General features: G+C 51.0%; 1 protein-coding gene across 1 annotated transcript in view; it reads right to left on the reverse strand.

Annotated features, from left to right (window-relative positions):
- Positions 1-19757, reverse strand: part of NOBOX (NOBOX oogenesis homeobox) — a 498422-nt gene that overhangs the window by 295888 nt on the left and 182777 nt on the right. Inside the window, exon 4 of the mRNA XM_069649778.1 lies at positions 2835-3001. Coding sequence (XP_069505879.1) covers positions 2835-3001 — 167 coding nt within the window. The remainder of the gene's footprint in view (positions 1-2834; positions 3002-19757) is intronic.

Here is a 19757-nt window from a genome sequence, read left to right on the forward strand (position 1 = left end):
CAATGTCCGTTGCCACCGTTATGGCGTGATCCGATGCCACCTCGCCTTCCTGAAGAATCTGTAGGGCCTCCGCTCTCTTGTCATCTGGCAGGAAGTCCAGCAGGGGAGCTAAATTGAACCAAAGCTCCCTGTTGTAACGGGCCACGATCGCTAAGGCATTGGCCGCCTTAATCGTCGTCGTCGCCGCCGACAAAATGACCCGTCGTCCCATGGAGTCCAACTTCTTGCCCTCGCTGTCCGGCGGGGAAGTGGAAATTGATGCTGCCGCACCCGCTGCCTTCTTCTTGGCCGCTGCCGAGACGACCGAGTCCGGTGTAGGCTGGGCCCTGAGGAACAAGGGGGCGGCGTCGGGGACCCGGTACTTCTTCTCGTACCTCTCCCTCTTGGCGGGCATCGTAGAAGGGTTCTTGAGGACAGCCAGCCCTTCGTCCCAGATGTCGTCGAGCAACGGCACTGCCAGGACCGTCTTTCTCTTGGCCTCCCGTCATTGATAAAGAAAGCCTTCCTTCTTCTGTTCCTCCGGGCAGAGTTAGAAGAGCTCGGACGCCCTGGCTATCATGGTGTGAAAGGAGCCAATTTCGTCGGGCGGTGAGGCCCGAGGGGGAGGTGATGAAGGAATGTACGTCGTATCATCGCCACCATCGTCGTCCGTCCCCATCCCCGTATCCGTTCCCGTATCATCCAGAGGGTCAGGCGAGGGGGATGAGGGGTCCAGAGGCCTTGTGGGCACAAAGGGCGGGGCGGGATGGACTCTCCTCCGCTTGTTCGGGGGGCTTCCCGACGGTCCTGGCTCAGGATCCTCCATCGGGGTCCGTGGTAACCTCGTCCTTATCTCAGTACATAAGGATTGGATTGCCAACAAAATGGCCACCAAGCTATCCTGAGGCTCTGGCAATGGCTGCGACGGGAGGGACGGTTGCTCCACCGGGCCTTCGTCGTCGTCGCCATCCACTCTATCTTCGATCTCCTCAGCAGGCTCCTTCCCCTTGGATCGAACTTTCTCAAACCTCTCATTGAGGCCCTTCATGGTTTCCACCAGATCCTCCTCAGAGACTGATTCCGAGTCTGTAATGGCCACTGCCCCCCCCCTCTTTTTCCACCGGGGTCTTCACGGGGGTCTTAACGATGGGCTGGAAAGAGGATTCCCTCCACGGTGGCAGGGATACTCTGGGCCCAGAGGCCCTCTCCACTGGCGTAGTCTCAGCCAGCTTAGCCAGGGCCGCAGCGACCACTTCGATAGAGGCCTTCGCTGGCTGGATCAAAGCCCTCACCACCTTAGTTGCGTCCTCGGCCTTTCGCCTTGGGGGGAGGTTCATCGCCTCGCTCCCCCTCGGGTCCCTTCGTGATCGACCGGGGCCGCTCCAGCAGCTTACCCGGGTTCTCGGACTTCCTATTCTCCGAACCAGAGCGCTGGCTCCTGGTTGAACGTGACCTTTCGGCGCTCTCGGTGCCCGCGGACTCGCGGTGCTTGGCCTTCTGTTGGGCCCCTGTCGCCGGGGCGCCCTCACGGACTTAGAAGCCCGCTCAGACTTTTTCTTCACCGTCTCACCTGCTGTGCCCTTCTCCAGCCAGGCGGCGAGGCGAGAACGACGATCTTGCTTGGTCCGTTCTGAAAGGTTCTTGCAGAACACACAGTCCTTCTCCACGTGCGTCTTGTCCTCATGAAGGCAATAGAGACATCGCGAATGCTCGTCCTCCTTGAAAACATTTTGTAATCCACATCCAGTGCAGCACCTGAACAGCTTGGATCAGGTCGTCGATCTTCCCTTGTCCTGGGCCATGTCCGTTGAGGTGGGCCGCAGATCTTCCGGAATCCTCCAAGAAGCGTAAACTCGACGAAAACTTCACCCTTGAGGGGCGTAGAAGAATTCTGAAGCGGGTCCCCGTTATCGGAAGTAGAAGCGGTGGAGCTTGAGGCTTGATTAAACCGAAAAAATGAGAAAATCTCCTAAAAAAGCGCGAAAACGCAGCAAAAACTCGAGAGCTAAAGCACGAGGACTCCCAACACTTGAACGTGCGGTAAAAATCTGAGGATGGCTGCCAGATGCGGGGCTTAGGGAGAGGGCAGTCATTGGCTGGGGGCAGTATGACCCAGAGATCAGTGATTGGTTACTACTAAGAAAGACAGATCAGAAACGAAACTGATACTGTTTTTTTTCTTTACCGAGGATTCCCAGCCTGACGATGGGGAATATTCATGAGCATGTGAATCCATGCCAGACCCCATGCTGGAGAAGGAAGAATTCCTTTCAGAAGGAAGAGTTCTAAGTGTGACTTCTTTGCAATGTCCTGAATGTGAGGGACGAAAAGAGATAGAGGAGTCGAAGATGACTCCAAGGTTTCTGGTTTCAGATGAAGGAGACGGGGGAGAGCCTATAGAGGATGGCCAGAGTGAGGGGGAAGAAAAAAGGGAGCAGGTGTCCCAATGGGAATGATCTCAGTCTTGCTGGCATTGAGGAGGAGATTGTTGGAAATGCACTAGGACCGGATGGCCTCCTTACAGTGAATGAATAGATTCTTAGCTCTGTATGTTGCTGTTTTCAGGCTGTTTACCGCTGCTACTGTAATCCTGTAGAGCATTCCCAGTAACTAACAATACATTCATTGGATTGGATCCCATGAATACACATACACAATCACACCTACCAATGTGCGCGCACACACACACACACACACAGGCACACACACACACACACACAGACACACACACACACACAGAAACACACCTACACCACTACACCAGCAAAGAGTCTCACACACACACACACACTGAAACACACCCACACCACTATACCAGAGACGAGTCTCGTGAAAGTGCAGGGTTGTGTACCTACTCTTTGACGGCGCAGCTGCTGTTGCTGAAAGAGACAGGGAGGTGCCCGAGGGAGCCAGCCGTGGATGCCACAGAGAGCGTTGCTGATGCCACTGGGCATTTCTTGATCCCTTTTGGGCATAGCTTCTCCACCTTTCGCCATTTCGCCCGACGGTTCTGAAACCACACCTAAAGAGAGGAGAGGAAACGGGTGCTAGAGGCAAGAACAAGTTAAAATGAGCAAAGTCAATTCATACACCTTGGGGATGGGGCCACCATTTAAAATAAATGTATTTTATTGTTTAAACTGCTGACCTAGCACGAGAGCAGCGGAGCGCTGTATAGAGTGTGCATAGCTGGCATTTGGGTTGGCATCTTTTAACAGTAGCGCAGCGCTGTAAGGTCTGTGTCTCGGTATGTGCGTCCATTGCAATTAGTCCTTGGCCAGCTCTCACCCTAACCTTCTTCAGAACAAGTGGAAGAAACATTATACTCGCCCCATTCCGAATGCACAAGCCCACCATAGACAGAGACAAAATACTTCTTATCCCATAAATGAAATTCAAATATATAAAACATTCTCTATACAGAGGCTTTTCCTATAGAAATGCAACACATTTAAACAGTTGAGGCAGTTTTTATACATCACCCTGTTGAAGGCTTTCCAACAACTAACCCTAGGGTGAGGAAAAGCCCCTACCAGAAAGGAAGTCACACCTCCCTGAAAGGCAAATTAGCAGAGCGATCAGGATTACCGCTAAAGAAGGGACAGTGGGTGGACACAAAGGTGCAATGAATCAACACACTTCTCCACACGAAACACACCACAGTCCGCTACTTGCCATATATTTTTGCCCAGTCTTTCTCGACCTGGGGCAAAACAGAGGAACAGCCGCCCCTTCCAGCCGCATGTGCGCTCACACTGACATTAGTGAAGATTGAGACTCTTAGGAGTCGAATAGAAAACGAGCAGCCTGGAAGGGAAAGCAGCCAGCAGCCTGGAAGGGAGAGCAGCCAGCAGCCTGGAAGGGAGAGCAGCCAGCAGCCTGGAAGGGAGAGCAGCCTGGAAGGGAGAGCAGCCAGCAGCCTGGAAGGGAGAGCAGCCAGCAGCCTGGAAGGGAGAGCAGCCTGGAAGGGAGAGCAGCCAGCAGCCTGGAAGGGAAAACAGCCTGGAAGGGAAACCAGCCGGCAGCCTGGAAGGGAAAGCAGCCGGCAGCCTGGAAGGGAAACCAGCCGGCAGCCTGGAAGGGAAACCAGCCGGCAGCCTGGAAGGGAAAGCAGCCAGCAGCCTGGAAGGAAGAGCAGCCTGGAAGGGAAAGCAGCCAGCAGCCTGGAAGGGAAAGCAGCCTGGAAGGGAAACCAGCCAGCAGCCTGGAAGGGAAAGCAGCCTGGAAGGGAGATAGCCAGCAGCCTGGAAGGGAGATAGCCAGCAGCCTGGAAGGGAAAGCAGGCAGCCTGGAAGGGAAACCAGGCAGCAGCCTGGAAGGGAAACCAGGCAGCAGCCTGGAAGGGAAACCAGGCAGCAGCCTGGAAGGGAAAGCAGCCAGCAGCCTGGAAGAAAGAGCAGCCTGGAAGGGAAACCAGGCGACAGCCTGGAAGGGAAACCAGCCGGTAGCCTGGAAGGGAAACCAGCCTGGAAGGGAAACCAGCCGGCAGCCTGGAAGGGAAAGCAGCCGGCAGCCTGGAAGGGAAAGCAGCCGGCAGCCTGGAAGGGAAAGCAGCCGGCAGCCTGGAAGGGAAAGCAGCCGGCAGCCTGGAAGGGAAAGCAGCCGGCAGCCTGGAAGGGAAAGTAGGCAGCCTGGAAGGGAAAGTAGGCAGCCTGGAAGGGAAAGTAGGCAGCCTGGAAGGGAAAGTAGGCAGCCTGGAAGGGAAAGCAGCCAGCAGCCTGGAAGGGAAAGCAGGCAGCCTGGAAGGGAAAGCAGGCAGCCTGGAAGGGAAAGCAGGCAGCCTGGAAGGGAAAGCAGCCTTTCTAGTGTTTTAATGGTCATGGATGTTTTTGTAAACAAAGAAGACGCTGCCATCCAAAGCATGATGCACTAAGTGAACAAATAAATCAGTCGATCCATACACATCTCCAAAAAAGGAGCCACCCCCAACCCACAGGCAACTGCAGGCCTCGCAACCCACTTGTAAGGAAAGAAGAGACCACACAATTAGTGTTGTATAGACAGGTCCCTTCCTCAAGAACCCAATCAGTACCACATCACAACAATATCCCTATGCAATTAAAACCAAAAGTCAAATATTCACGGGGGTCTCTCACCACTTAGAAGCAACGTCCAATTTGCTATCGCCACCTCTGCATATATACATTCAATCCTAATCAGCGTCCCAAGAGCAGTCATGCATTGACTGATTAGTGCATGCACATGCAAGCGCCTAATTGCTTGCTGTTATATTCAAGTTGCAGCGCATAGAAGCACTTAAATGTCATTTAACGTGTGTGGAAATATACAGCATCTCTTATTGGAATGAGAATGTTTTTTTGAAATGGTGTACTTACTGAGCTAGCATATATTCTTTTATATGTATTCTCATATACATTTATATAGTTCCTAGAAGATGATAGTGGAGTTATGCACTATATAGAAATATACACCAATGATTATTTGCATATACCTATGTACAAGTAGTGTGTAGCGCTACCCGTTATAACAAAGAGCAGCTTGCACCTGCTGTAAGCACATGCAGCCTTGTGCTTTGTGTCAGTCATTCCAGACATAGCGCACAGACCACTTTTTCTGCTCTGTCCCGGGTCCGCTCCTTTTCCCTCTGTACACTGCCGCCCGTGCTCACATTATTACACCTTTTCGTCTCTCTTATAACTTGTGTGCAGACCAGCCCCAGATTATCTCTGTCTCTACCTTTTCTGAAGCTAGTCAGAATAACGTCAACACCAGTCTACTTTCAGTTCAGTCAGGAATCCTACACCTCCATCTGTGCAGTACAGACATTCTGTTCTTCTCACCCTCCTCCATCTCTCCTCCTCTCTCTTTCTCCTGGAAAGTTAGGGGTCATATTTGACTCTGATCTTTCTTTTGCTTCCCATATTCCTGCCACTGCCCGTTCTGGTCACGACGCACACTGTGCTCTCTTCTAACTTCCCCTCCTATCTCTTCTCGAATTCTTTCCAGACTTGATGGTTGCTCTGCTCTTCTCATTGGTCTTCCAGCCTATCATCTTGCTGCTCTTAGCTCAACCTTTAATTCTGCTATCCACACTCTTCTCAGCCTTTCCTCTTGTGCCTCCATTTCCTGGTTATCTTTCCTGTGCATTGTTTTTAAATGGTTCAACTTGGGTTCTTACTCTCCTCTATCTCTACCTGTGGTGTTCCCCAGGGGTCTAACCTCTCTCCCTGGCTTTTCAACCAATACCTGGCACTTCTTGCCCACCGCATTGACGCGCTCTGCCTCAACTTACAGTGCTATGCGGATGACACTGCGCTCATTTTCAGGCTACACCCAGCCACCTCTTCTCCCTCCCTCATCTCTGACTGTCTGTCCACCAACCAGGAGTGGTGTGCCGCCAATGATCTCCGCCTTAATGCCAGTAAGACTGAGATTCTCCTCATCGGCACACCCGCTCCCTCCTTTCCTGTCACTCTCTGGCCAGCCTCTCTTGGCCCTCTTCCTGTTCCCACCTGTGAGGCCAAAAACCTCGGGGTCATCTTCGACTCCACACTCTCCTTCTCTCCTCACATCTCTGACATCTCTAAGAAGTCTCACTACCAGCTGCACCTCCTCAGAGGTATTCTTCATTTACTCTCCTTCCCCCAGAAGCTCACTGTCTCCAGAGCTCTGGTACTCTCTAGGGTGGACTATTGCAACATCCTCTTTCTAAATCTGCCTGGTCTACTCTCTGCCCTCTGCAACTCATCTAGAACAGGACTGCAAGACTTTTCCTTGGCCTCAAGCCCAGGGGTCGCATCTCTCCATGGCTGAAATCTCTGCACTGGCTCCCAGTAGCTGTGACGATTAAGTTCAAAACCCTCTGCATTGTCCATAAGGCCTCCTGGGGCCTGAGGCCTCAATACCTTCAACTCTCTCTTCCTAAATATCTTCCTTCTTGAGCTCTTCGCTCATCTGCCTCCAACTCCCTCAGAGTCAGTCACTTCTCCAAGCAACGAGTTGGTGGTAGATCTCTCTTTGGCTGGGGGCTCCCTCTGGAACAGCCTTCCTGCCTCCCTGAAACTTGAGGAGAACCATCTCTGGTTCCGGAAGCACCTCAAAACCTTTCTCTTTGCTTCTGCTTTTTCTCCTCCTCTCCCCTGCTGACGCCCTGGCTGAAACTGAAACTGCACTGGTTCCTGGCCACCCTCTGATTTCGGGCCCAGGTCCCGTCCCCCCGCCAGTCACACTCCTGCACTGCCTTCCTGGCAACCCCCGCACTTGGGGACTGTTTTTGCATTCTCTGCCCCTCTCCATTTCTTCTTCTTTGTATTCGTTCCGTTTTTCTCTTAAAATGGCTTTGGGATTCATTATTACACTTTTTTTTACCTTTTTCTTCTTCAAGTTGTTCAGTGCTTTCATGAAAGCGCTTTATAAATTCAATGAATGAAATGAGCTACAGGTGTCTTTGCAGACAGACTTGTCTGCAATGTGTTCTTTTGTTTAAGAGAAGAATATGTGAGGAACAGGCTGTATTCAGAGGCCCCGTGCTGTGCAGAGGGGAGATGCTACTAGCATCTAGCGTAGGCAAGGGGACGTCATAGGCTTTATAGTTTTGATTTTCCTTGAGGAGTGCTTGGATCTCTCCCTTGGAAGCCCATCTATATAGAACTCTATGAAACCCGGAACTTATCAAGAGACCAATGCCGCTGCTGAACGCAGAGGAACGCATGCTGCCGTGTCGGGGTGGGCAGCATATTCAGAATACCAGGCTCTGGACATATGCATTTGGGGTCCCTCACAAACACTCAAGTGCATGCTTTGACCTTAGGATCTGATGCATCTCCTCAGCCTGCTGGGCCTAGACACCCAAGCTCCTCACTGATGATGCCCAACAAGGATGAAACATGAAGGGATGCGAGCTAGCAGTTCGGACTGGACTTTCCGTTTTGGGGTGAGACCAAGCCAGATTTTGCATATGGTCTTTCCCCCTCTGTAATGGCTTGGCAGGTGAAGAACGATGGTCTGGAGGGTTGCCCAGAGCAATGCCAGAGGATAAGATTAATTCAAAACCTTCCAGCCATCACCTCTTTTGTTTTGCTTTAGTCATACCGAGTGGGACGGGTATGCCCAGACGTGGGTCCCATGCCTGCTGGGCCTAGAGACCCAAGCTACTCCTCACTGATGAGGCCGAAACATGACTGGGGATGCTTGTGGTCACACACAGAAGAGATGTGACCTATCATTGCGGGCTGGACTGCCCCTTTTGGGGTGCAAATAAAGTGCTATATAAATTTGTTGCAATAATTCCTGGGCAGGGGAAGGCAGGACCAGGTTGATCAGGGCCAGATCAATAGAGAACAGAAAGGGAGTTGAAAGCGGGAAGTTGTGAGTTGTTCATGTGAGTTGAAATGCGGAGGAGGTGGCAGACCAAGAGACCAGCAGAAGTAGGAATGGTGGGCAGAGGCGTGGAGGTGACCTGCAGAACAGCTAAGGTATTGGTTCAGTGCAAGTGGTACAGCATTGTGAGTGTGTATGTACGGGTAACAAGTGCCATTACTGGAGTGAGTGTAGGGACAGAATGTAAAGTGGTTGTGCGAGTGAAAGGAGTGCAAGGGGTGAGGTGTGGAGGAGGGGTTTTAGTGTGGGGGAAGGAGTAGTAGTGTGGGCGAGGAAGGGGTACTAGTGTGGAGGAGGGAGTAGTTGTGTGAAGGCGGAGGGAGTAGTAGTGTGGAGGAGGAGGGAGGAGTAGTGTGGAGGAGGAGGGAGGAGTAGTGTGGAGGAGGAGGGAGGAGTAGTGTGGAGGAGGAGGGAGGAGTAGTGTGCAGGAGGGCATACTAGTGTGGAGGAGGAGGGTGTAGTAGTGTGCAGGAGGGAGTAGTAGTGTGGAGGAGGAGGAAGTGGAGGAGGAGGGAGTAGTAGTGTGGAGGAGGAGGGAGTAGTAGTGTGGAGGAGGAGGGAGTAGTAGTGTGCAGGAGGAGGGAGTAGTAGTGTGCAGGAGGGAGGAGTAGTGTGGAGGAGGAGGGAGGAGTCGGGTGGAGGAGGGAGGAGTCGGGTGGAGGAGTCGGGAGGAGTCGGGTGGAGGAGGAAGTAGTAGTGTGCAGGAGGAGGGAGTAGTAGTGTGGAGGAGGAGGGAGTAGTAGTGTGCAGGAGGGAGTAGTAGTGTGCAGGAGGAGGGAGTAGTAGTGTGCAGGAGGGGGGAGTAGTAGTGTGCAGGAGGGGGGAGTAGTGTGCAGGAGGGGGGAGTAGTAGTGTGCAGGAGGAGGGAGTAGTAGTGTGGAGGAGGAGGGAGTAGTCGTGTGGATGAGGGAGTAGTAGTGTGCAGGAGGGAGTAGTAGTGTGCAGGAGGGAGTAGTAGTGTGGAGGAGGGAGTAGTAGTGTGGAGGAGGGAGTAGTAGTGTGGAGGAGGGAGTAGTCGTGTGGAGGAGGGAGTAGTAGTGTGGAGGAGGGAGTAGTAGTGTGGAGGAGGGAGTAGTAGTGTGGAGGAGGGAGTAGTAGTGTGGAAGAGGGAGTAGTAGTGTGGAGGAGGGAGTAGTAGTGTGGAGGAGGGAGTAGTAGTGTGGAGGAGGAGGGAGAAGTAGTGTCGAGGAGGAGGGAGTAGTAGTGTGCAGGAGGGAGTAGTAGTGTGCAGGAGGAGGGAGTAGTAGTGTGCAGGAGGAGGGAGTAGTAGTGTGGAGGAGGAGGGAGTAGTAGTGTGGAGGAGGAGGGAGGGAGGAGGGAGTAGTAGTGTGGAGGAGGAGGGAGTAGTGGTGTGGAGGAGGAGGGAGTAGTGTGCAGGAGGGAGTAATAGTGTGGAGGAGGAGGGACGATTAGTGTGCAGGAGGAGGGAGTAGTAGTGTGGAGGAGGAGGGAGGAGTAATGTGGAGGAGGAGGGAGTAGTAGTGTGGAGGAGGGAGTAGTAGTGTGGAGGAGGAGGGAGGAGTAGTGTGGAGGAGGAGGGAGGAGTAGTGTGGAGGAGGAGGGAGGAGTAGTGTGGAGGAAGAGGGAGGAGTAGTGTGCAGGAGGGAGGAGTAGTGTGGAGGAGGAGGGAGTAGTAGTGTGCAGGAGGGAGTAGTAGTGTGCAGGAGGGAGTAGTAAGATCACAGAGTTGATGCAAGGCATGGAAGGAATGAGAGACATCCGAGTGAGAGAGGAGGGCAATACAGGGAGTAAAAGTCTGGAGAGAGTTACATTGAAAGAGGAGAATAATCTGCAGAGAATTGTATCGGAGAAGGGTGGAGCTCAGAGGAGAGTTGTTTTGAAGGAGGAAAGTTGCCAGATGGGAGTGGTTATGATATGGCATTTAAAACGTGCCTGTAAACATGTGGTTTTAGGCGCCACAAGACAAGGGAGGGTAGACATTGGGAAGATGAGACAAATTATCGTACTACGCCTCGCCTCATTCGAATCGTGCATTCATACATTTGGTTACATGGAAGGAGAAAGATCAATTGACGAGAGACATATTGGAGGTCAGGAGGAGAAAGTTTGAGGGGGAGGGGATCATCTGGAATAAAGCACTGAGGAAAGCAGAAGGAGCGACAGTTGTTCCAATTTGGAGCAAAGGAGGTTGGCGGTTCTAGTTATATCATTTGAGACAAAGAAAGGACAAGTAACCCCAACTAGCCAGTAACATCAGCAGGGTTCCAGTGGACCAGGGAGGATTGTAGGAGGCAGAAGGACTAATGAGAGGGTGTTTTTACACCAAGGGACAGAGAGCTAGAGACACAGGCAGGAAGGAAGGGAGTGTTCCTGGAATCAGGAACCTAGTACAGAGAGTTGGAGAGGAAACAGGTATAGACCAAGGCCCACTATCTAACACATAGAGAAGCTGACCCCTAAAGAGGAAGGGGCAGCAATCTTGCTGTTTTCTTCTTATAAAATATTTTCTATTTTATTCTTTAAAGCACGGACCAAACTTCTGAGTTGAAGAGTATTGTACAGGGTGAGGGCAGCCAGCGTTTGGGCAGTAGCGCAGTACTGTGAGTTGAAGGCTGTGCTTTGACATGTGCATCAATTGGGATTAGTCCTTGGTCAGGTGTTGTTGAAAAAGCCATGTTTTGAGAGATTTGCAAAATTGGAGAATGGTGGGGACATTCCGAGCCGATACCAATCAAGTCCCAGATGGTGGGTGCATGACAAGAGAAGGATTGTTTGCGCGTCCTCCCTTTTCAGACGAGTTGTCATTACAGCTGGTTAATTGATTAGCTGCACAAGTCACGTTTGTCACCAGAAATGTGGAGCTTAGCCACCAGGTACACTGGTGTGCTACTTGTGGCTGCTTTGCAGAAGATGTCAGCATTCTTGAACAGTTTTCTGGCCTCTGGACGTAACCAATGTAGTTTGTGTAGGATGGGGTTGATTCAGTCAATTTTACACACCCCTGTAATAAGTGTGTGGCTGGCAGCCCGGTCAGGAGGGTTTTCCCCCATACATATGCAAGACCACAAGAGCCTGCACTATGGTCCGGTAGTCGTACGGCGGATGAAGGGTTTGATTTTGTGGAGGGTGGAGATTTTGAGCCAGACCATCTTGGCTATGTGTTTTGGAAGGACTAGCTGCTTTTGATGGTGAAGCCTAATGATTTTGCTCAATCAGAGAGTTCTGGATAAAATCCTTCAAAGGGGATATCATTGAACCATTGTTGGACACGTTGTTTATTTAGCTGTGGCACTGATGAGGACTAATCTAGTCTTGGAGGGGTTAAGTTTAAGGTAGGCAGTCGACATCCAGGATTGGATGATGGTCAGGCAATCGCAAGGAATAGTAATGACCTGTGGGCGTTTTACTCTCCGGTACAACTGAGTTTTGTTCTACATATTGGTGGATTGCTGTATCGGGATCTTTGGGGAGTAAGCCCACAGGCTCCCTTTGAAGGTTAAAACAAATTGGTGAGAAGATGAAGCCATGGGGGACTCTGCAGTGGACCGAGAGACCATTAGAATGCAATGTGTTCATCTGGACGGCCTAGATGACACCCGAGAGGTTGGAGATAAACCAATTCAGGACAGTGCCAGAGAATCCCAGCCTGTTTACAAAAAAGGAAGAGGAGGTAGATGTGGTTGACTGTTGAATGCAGCCAAGAGATCAAGGAGGATGAGAAGGCATGAGCCGCTCTTATCCAGGATTTGGAGGGCATCATCCATCCCCTGGATGGTGGCTGTCTGGATGCTACACTTGGGGCAGAACCCCGACCGATTGTCATTTAGGAGGTGCAGTTGTGAGATTCTGGAGTAATTGTGTAGCAACTACTTTTTCCACGATCTTGCCGATAAACAGGAGATTTATAATGGGCTGGTAGGTTGACCCATGGCTGTTTCTTTTTAAAAGGGGTCATATGAGACCAGTCTTGAGGGTGCCAGTGAATTGCTCTTCTGTGGGAGAGGCACTAATGATGCCGAGAAGTGCATTGAATGCTGGGACCAGCTATTGTTTAATGATGGCGGCCGCAATGAGTAGGAGGTAGGTTTGAAGGAGCAAATTGTTTAAAGGAGGTGTGGAGGAGAGAGAGGGGAGAATTCAGTCCAGAGCGGCAGTGTGCATGCTGGGGTGCGAGAGGGTCTAATGCTGTGGGAGGTTCATTCGATGATCTGTCAGACTGTTTATATTTTCTAGGGGTGTACCGAAATTCGGCTTTGAGTAAGTATTCAGCCGAATTCCAGATGAAAATGAGATATTCGGCTTCAGCAGAATACATTATTAATAGTTTCCTCTACAAAATAAATGAATGCATTTATGGTATGCCTGGAATCATTAAGGCATGTCAAGTTTATCTTTCAAAAGGGTAATTAAGACTGGCCACCAGGGGGCGCAGAGATGAACACACTCTCTGCGTGAGCTCCGTCAGCATCACCCCGGAAGATGAGATGAGCCCCCTCTTCCTGGTACCCCCCCGCGAACACTCGACGAGATAGTGTTGGCGGAACACCCCCCCCCCCTAGGCCTGGGAAAAATCCCAAGGAGAAACGGACCTCTGCACCCCCTGAAACAGCCGGAAGAAAAAGAGCCCTCGAGACGACGCCACCACACGCGCAGGCAGCGTGTCAACAAGACCCGTGTAGGCCCCGCAGAGTCGCACTACGTCGACAAGGACCAGCTTCTGGCCCATACATAGAGAAGGGGAGGGGCCCACACCCTCGGTGCCCGGAGACAGCACCCCCGAACGTTGCCGCGCAGCAGATCTACCGGCCTCTGTAACACCATCCCCCCGGAGGGAAGCTGCCACGGAGCCATATTACGCGGCGCGGAGATCGCCTCCCTCTGAACTCCAAGACGCACAGGTACCATCGCCAACCGCCACGGACCCCACTCCTCAATGTTGAATGGGCCTAGACACCCGCGTGTTGTGAAATGTGTAGAGGTCTGGGTGAATGCTTTCTACCGGCCTCCTCTATTGGACTCCCTCGCCTCCACAGGGACTGTCATCAGGGACCTACATTGTCCTCTGCCCTATCCCCGCACCTCAAGTGGAGCAGCGTGCACTTGCGTCCGGACCCTCAGGTTCCGCACCCAGACATGAACAAGGGAGTAGGCCACAGTGTGGACCTTGGACGGTGCGGCAGACACCCACACCCAGGCCAGCCCACAACGTAACACAGACGAGGGAGCAGACCACGGTGGGAACCCACGACGACACGTGTAATCCAGCAACAGCGGTCTCTGACCTTCGGGCGACATCTTAAGGGGACGCATTATCTCATTACGCCCTCACCACCGTATCTCCACTGGAAGAAGGTAGTCTTGGACACCGTTCTGCGAAAGAATCCTACGACGCTTGGGCTCGCTACGACGTACCAGTAGCAGAAGCCATTACCATCCTGTTCACCCCACACACTGCCCGTTCCACCCAGCCACTGGAAACGCCTATGACCGCTAAGCACAGACTGTTGCACTTCACCTACACCCCTGCTTCACCTGCACCTTCCGAGCCCCCAATGGCGAACAGCACCACCACGGCGAATAACCTAGCGGCTGCGACAAAAGGAGACATCGCTGCCCTTCTGGGTGAAATAAAGAACTTGGGCACTAAAATAGGAGGCAAAATAGACAGGATTACACAGCGGCTTGACAGCATGGAGGATAGACTCGAAGGAGTGGAGAAAAATCAAGCCTTCATTGATACTCTCGAAACACAACTCGATAATAGGATGAAGGAGTTAGAACGCCGAGAAAAGGACTTTAAGCTTAAGCTTGATGATCTAGAAAACAGAGAGAGAGACGTAACAATATCCACATTTTTGGTATTCCGGAATGAGAAGGCGAAACAGAGGCGGACCTCAAGGAAACTTTACACAATATTATTAAGCTTCTCACAGCTGATGATGAGGTGGACGAACCAATCACGGAACGAATTCACAGAACGGGAGGCCCTTCGAGCGGACCACGATCAGTCCTGGCCCGATTCCATCGCTTTCGGGACAAGGCCCGAATCCTCGAAAAAGCCAGGAAAAGTGACATGATCACACTAGGAGGATCCCAGATTGCGATCTATTAGGACTTATCTTCGCTGACGCTGGCTCTCAGAAGGATGTGTGGCCCCCTCACTAAGAAACTTAAGGAGAAAAATGTCAGATACAGGTGGGGCTACCCTTTCTCGTTAACGTTTGAATACGAAGGAACCAGACATAGACTAAGATCCGAAAAGGAGATAAAAGCATGCATCTGCGACCTTCTTGGTCCACCTGACGGCGATCCTAATCGAGACGAGAAACAAAGAGAAGATCAAGAATGGCATACTCAGGGCACTCGGAGGAAGAGGGTGAAGGGATCGCAGAAATTCCGAAGAGGCAACCTTTCCCCAGAGGGGGAAAACTGAAGATTTCACAATATCGGTAAGATCAAACGAATGCAGTGATCTATATTGCACATGCAATAAGTGTTGATATTGATACAACCCCGCGACCCTAATGACTACAATTAGGGGGGGACCATGAAAGGGCTCAACTCAAACAATGTCGTCATATTTGAACAAGGGGCGTGATGTAACGGCCCCTATGGGTGGTTCGATACCGACTCGGTGTCCTTACCTGGGTACGATCGAACGCCACCAACCGGAAATGGGTAAAGAAAAGGGGAAATACAAGGAATGGTTAAAGAACTTCGTAATGGTCAATGCAGTACTCACCGCCTCGTATAGATACCAATGCAGCGTGGGATCTAGAGTAAACATGCATCAACGAGCAGTCAATAGTAGTCATCTTGCTTTGAACGCAATCAATGGCAGCAAACATTGATGCGGGGCATGCCACCCCCCTGAGAGTAGGGACACTCAATGGTAAAGGCCTTAATTCTCTGACGAAAAGATCACTAGTGGCCAGAGAATTCCGCAGGGCCCAGCTTGATATTCTTCTCCTCCAAGAAACCAAGTACATGAAAGGCGAGGCATGGCAAATCTTACCGAAACAGGTCGGAACAGAGTTTTGGGGCTCCGGTCCATTACGAAAGGGGGGAGTCGGAATCCTCATCAGAAAGGGCACTGAATTTGAACTCACCAAGTCATGGTCCGACGTAGAGGGCAGAGCACTTCTAGTGAGTGGCCACATTGGGAAAATAGATGTAACCATTGCGACCCTCTACTCCCCAAGTACAGGTCAATCCAGATTCCTCACTAAGACTGTCCCGAAGATTCTACTAGAGGCGCCCGGCCATGTCATTCTAGGTGGCGATTTCAATCAATGGGCCGATCCTGTCAGAGACCATAAGCCCGGCAACCCCAATGTGAAACTCAAAGACAGAACCGATACAGGGCTTGCTGCCATGATGGAAACGTACAACATGAGGGATGTGTGGAGAGACCATCACCCAGACGAACAAGGCTTCACTTTCTACTCCGCCCCCCACAATACATACACCAGAATAGACTACCTATACGTAACTAACGAGCTTGCAGAGATGGTGTCACATTCAGAGATTACCCCGATCTCTTGGTCTGACCACGACATGGTCCGCACAGACATCCAATGGTCAAACTTACCTGTCAAGAGTGGAAAATGGTGATGCAATGAGACCCTCTGGAAACACGTGGCCTTTAAGGCTGAGATGGAGTCTGAAATCACACAGTTTTTCGACACTAACGACAATGGCGAAGTATCCAAGCAAACTGTATGGGAAGCCGCCAAAGCCACCTGGAGAGGGATCCTGATAAGGGAAGGCGCGTCGAAAAAAAGAGAGAGAAACATTATTGAACACAGGTTACGAACCGAAATCACTCAGCTGGAGTCTAACAACCGGGGAGAATCAGAATCCGACTGAACAAAATTGAACGAAGCAAGGGGAAAAAGAAACGAATTGAAATTCTTAGAACACAAACAGATTGCACGCAAGCCGAGATTTTTGAAGCAGAAATTCTATGAGAAGGGAGACAAGGCAGATGCGCTTCTTGCCGCCAGGCTCCCAGAACAAAGAGCCGAACGAAGGATACTACACATATCTGACGACGCTTCCCCTGACTCACGCCCTTGCCCCACTATCCCGGAAAGCTTTGCCAACTTTTATGAAGCTTTGTATTCCTCCGAGTCAGACCCCGACCAGCCAGAAATAGAATCTTACCTGTCTTCAATACACATGCCCCGCATCCCCTCCCTAGATGTCGAACTGCTGGAATCCCCCATAACTGATCTGGAAGTTCAGGCTGCTATAAAGAGGCTCACTTTAGGCAAGTCACCGGGAGAAGACGGCTACATAGCCAGATTCTACAAAACCTTTAGTTCTCTCCTCATCCCTGTTAGGCAGAAACCTGTGCAGTTCCCTCTGGGACCACTGCAAAAGATTTAAGACTACAGGTGTTTGGCAGTAAACCCACTTGGTAGCAGTCTGTACCACACAGATTCACTTGGTAGCTGTGGCTGAGCAGTCAGACTTCCCTCAAGCAGAGTTAGGCAGTATACAGAGTATTCACAATAGGTCAAGAGCACACAATAGAACAAGTAAACACTGACCAGGGCTTGGTGTAAAAGAGATATAATTATTTATTTACAACCACATCTAGAAAAACACACAGGCACTAATAGTAAGCAATTCAAAAACACGGTCCCTAAAAGATACACACTCCCTTAAAAGAATATTAGACAAGTCTTAAGTAAAGCCCCACTGATTTTCAGACAGCGGTAAGCACTTAACGTAGACTGCAATCTAATAGTTTGTTTTAAAAAGGGAGAGAAAAGCAGAGAACAAATTGAAACAGATCCCAACACTTTTTCAAGAACACAACAAGGGAGGAAGGCAAAGTAAAACCGTGAAGTTAGAGTTCAAGAGGCCGGATCCACTTTCAGAGGATCCAAACGAAATGTGTCCAAGGTCACACAGTTGCAGTGCACAAAGGTCTTGTAAAGGTTCAAAAAGGAGTTGGACCACAGAAAGGGACCAGTTAGAGGGTGAAGGCGGCCAGCCCAGTCCAGAAGGTTAGGGAGTTATTATTACCTTGTAGCAATCTTTAGAAAGGGAGGCCTGACGGACACGGTACCTTAAAGTGGTGAGAACGCTCCAGCGGAGCAGTTGTTCCTGGCAGCGGGTGCAAGTCGGTGCTTCGTCCGGGGGAAGAGAGGATCTCGTCGTGGAGGAAGACAGGAGTCCGTTGCACTGCCAGGGAAGAAACCAGCCGCAGAGTTTCTCAGGTACAAGGAGCGGTCCGGTGATTCACGGTTCAGTGGTGAGTGGCTATCCGGCTGCCGGGGTGCTTGGCACGGGTAGTTCGACCACAAACCGGGCTGGGGTGCGAAGAAAGAAAGGAAAACTGGTTGTGCCCACCAGTCAGGGGAAGAAGCCTCTCCAGCCGGGAGATCTTCTCTGTCGTCGGGAAGTGGTGAGTCGGTTCTGCAGGGCTCCACCGGTGGTGTCGTCGTGGTAGGTTGGCTCAGCTTCTCCCTCGTCGGATTCTCAGGTCCTGTGGCGACTTCTGAAGTTCCAGTCTCCAAAGCCCTGCTTTTATGCAGCATACCCCCATTCACTCAGCCTAGCTGTCAATCAAACATGCTAAGTGGTGAGCCGGCCGGCTCACCACTTGGGCCAATCACACAAGAGTGCGACCTGAGTTACCAAGGTAACTCGGTCCAGGGTGCCTAAACCCCCTCCCACACCCCCTGTGGTACCCAGACAGAGTGGCACCACTTTTGGAGGCTTCTGTGGAGAAGCCCACCAAAAAAGTGGAACAAAGGGCTCGACTTGGGTTGGAGTCACAGAAGAGAACACTAACGCCATTTTAGAATCGAGTCTTGACAAAAAATACCAACCGGAGAATTAATATTAATTAAATAAACTGGCGGTATGTTCGAGGCTATGAGAATTAAATAATTAAAGTTGGTAACCTCAAACAATGGGAAAATCCCATAGGAAAATATTCGCGGTCGAATATAAAAAGTAGTTTCCACTGCCACCGGGGGGACGGAGCTGTGCCCCCTTGACTAACAGACCCCGGGGCAATCGAATTGCCCCGACCAGTACGTCCACAATATGATGGTTTGTACTGGTTTCTGTTAATAATTTGGGACTAGTAAAGCCAATGGTGACTTTACATGCCCTGGGAGACAGTAGTCAGTCCCAGGGTATGGAGTCTATGGTGGGGTGTCACTATGACACCCCTGTGTTACTGCACGGAGGGTGCTGTGTAACACACATAGGAAAAACACATGAGACCCTATGGAGTAAAGGACCCCATAGCCCATAAAACACATTACCAGTCAAAGGAATACCATGAATCATGTCCAAGAGTGGGAGAAAAAGAGTCTCACTCTTGGCAGGAGGAAAAAAACAAACTCCAGAAATCCAGCAAAGCTGCTGGGGGACTCACTAGGTTAGGAAATTCAGCCTAAAGAGAGAATTCTCCCTAACAATCCCCTTCTTAACTGAACTTTTCAATGAAATCATTGTAACTGGTAAACCCCCCCCCCCCCCCCGACTCCTTTGTCAGGGCTCTCAATTTCACTACTTAATTTAGATGCAAAGATTTACGCAAGGGTACTGGCTGCAAGGCTCGAAACACTAATGCCCCAACTTATACACTCTGACCGGGTGGGGTTCATACTGGAGAGACAGGGGTCCGACACAATGCGCAAGACCCTACATTTAATTTATGCATCCCAAACCATGAGCAACGACCCTACTCTCCTATCCATAGATGCAGAGAAAGCTTTTGATAGGGTCGAATGGGGATTCCTAAAAGCGGTGCTGCGTAGGGTTGGAATGGGTCAGAGGTTGAGAAAGGCAATACAAGCGGTATACACAGACCCTAGAGCGGCGATATTTGTGAATGGCGAGTACCCTAGATGGTTCAACCTGGAAAGAGGGACTCGTCAGGGGTGCCCCCTCTCCGCGATCCTCTTCGCCCTCTCCCTAGAGCCCCTAGCAACGGTAATAAGGTCTGATCCAACTGTGGAAGGTATTCACCTGTGGACGACAGAATATAAAGTGGCACTTTACGCGGATGATATCCTCCTCCACGTCACCAACCCTATGACCTCGGTCCTCGGGCACTCTTCCTACTGGATGAATATGGCAAGCTCTCGGGGTTCAAGGTGAATAAACAGAAATCTACCCTCTTGCCACTCCAAGGCCAAGAAGAGGCTAACAACACCAAATTTTCCACGCTGGGCCTCAATATTGAACACGCAAAACTGCGATACCTAGGGATATTGATCACTAAACATCTTGACGTTCTTTATGAGGCGAATTTCCCTCCCTTATTACAGCAGTTCCGGGCCGACCTGGTGAGATGGGAGAAACTCACAATCTCATGGCTGGGTCGACTCAATGCGATCAAAATGGTGTCCCTTTCCCGATTCCTGTACCCTTTCCAAATGCTACCGATCAGAATCCCAGCCAGCTTCTTCGTTGACATTAAAAGGGCCATCCTTAAATTTCTCTGG

This window comes from Ambystoma mexicanum, chromosome 3p (assembly GCF_040938575.1).
Source record: "Ambystoma mexicanum isolate Mex_15411 chromosome 3p, UKY_AmexF1_1, whole genome shotgun sequence".
NCBI classification, from domain to species: Eukaryota; Metazoa; Chordata; class Amphibia; order Caudata; family Ambystomatidae; genus Ambystoma; species Ambystoma mexicanum.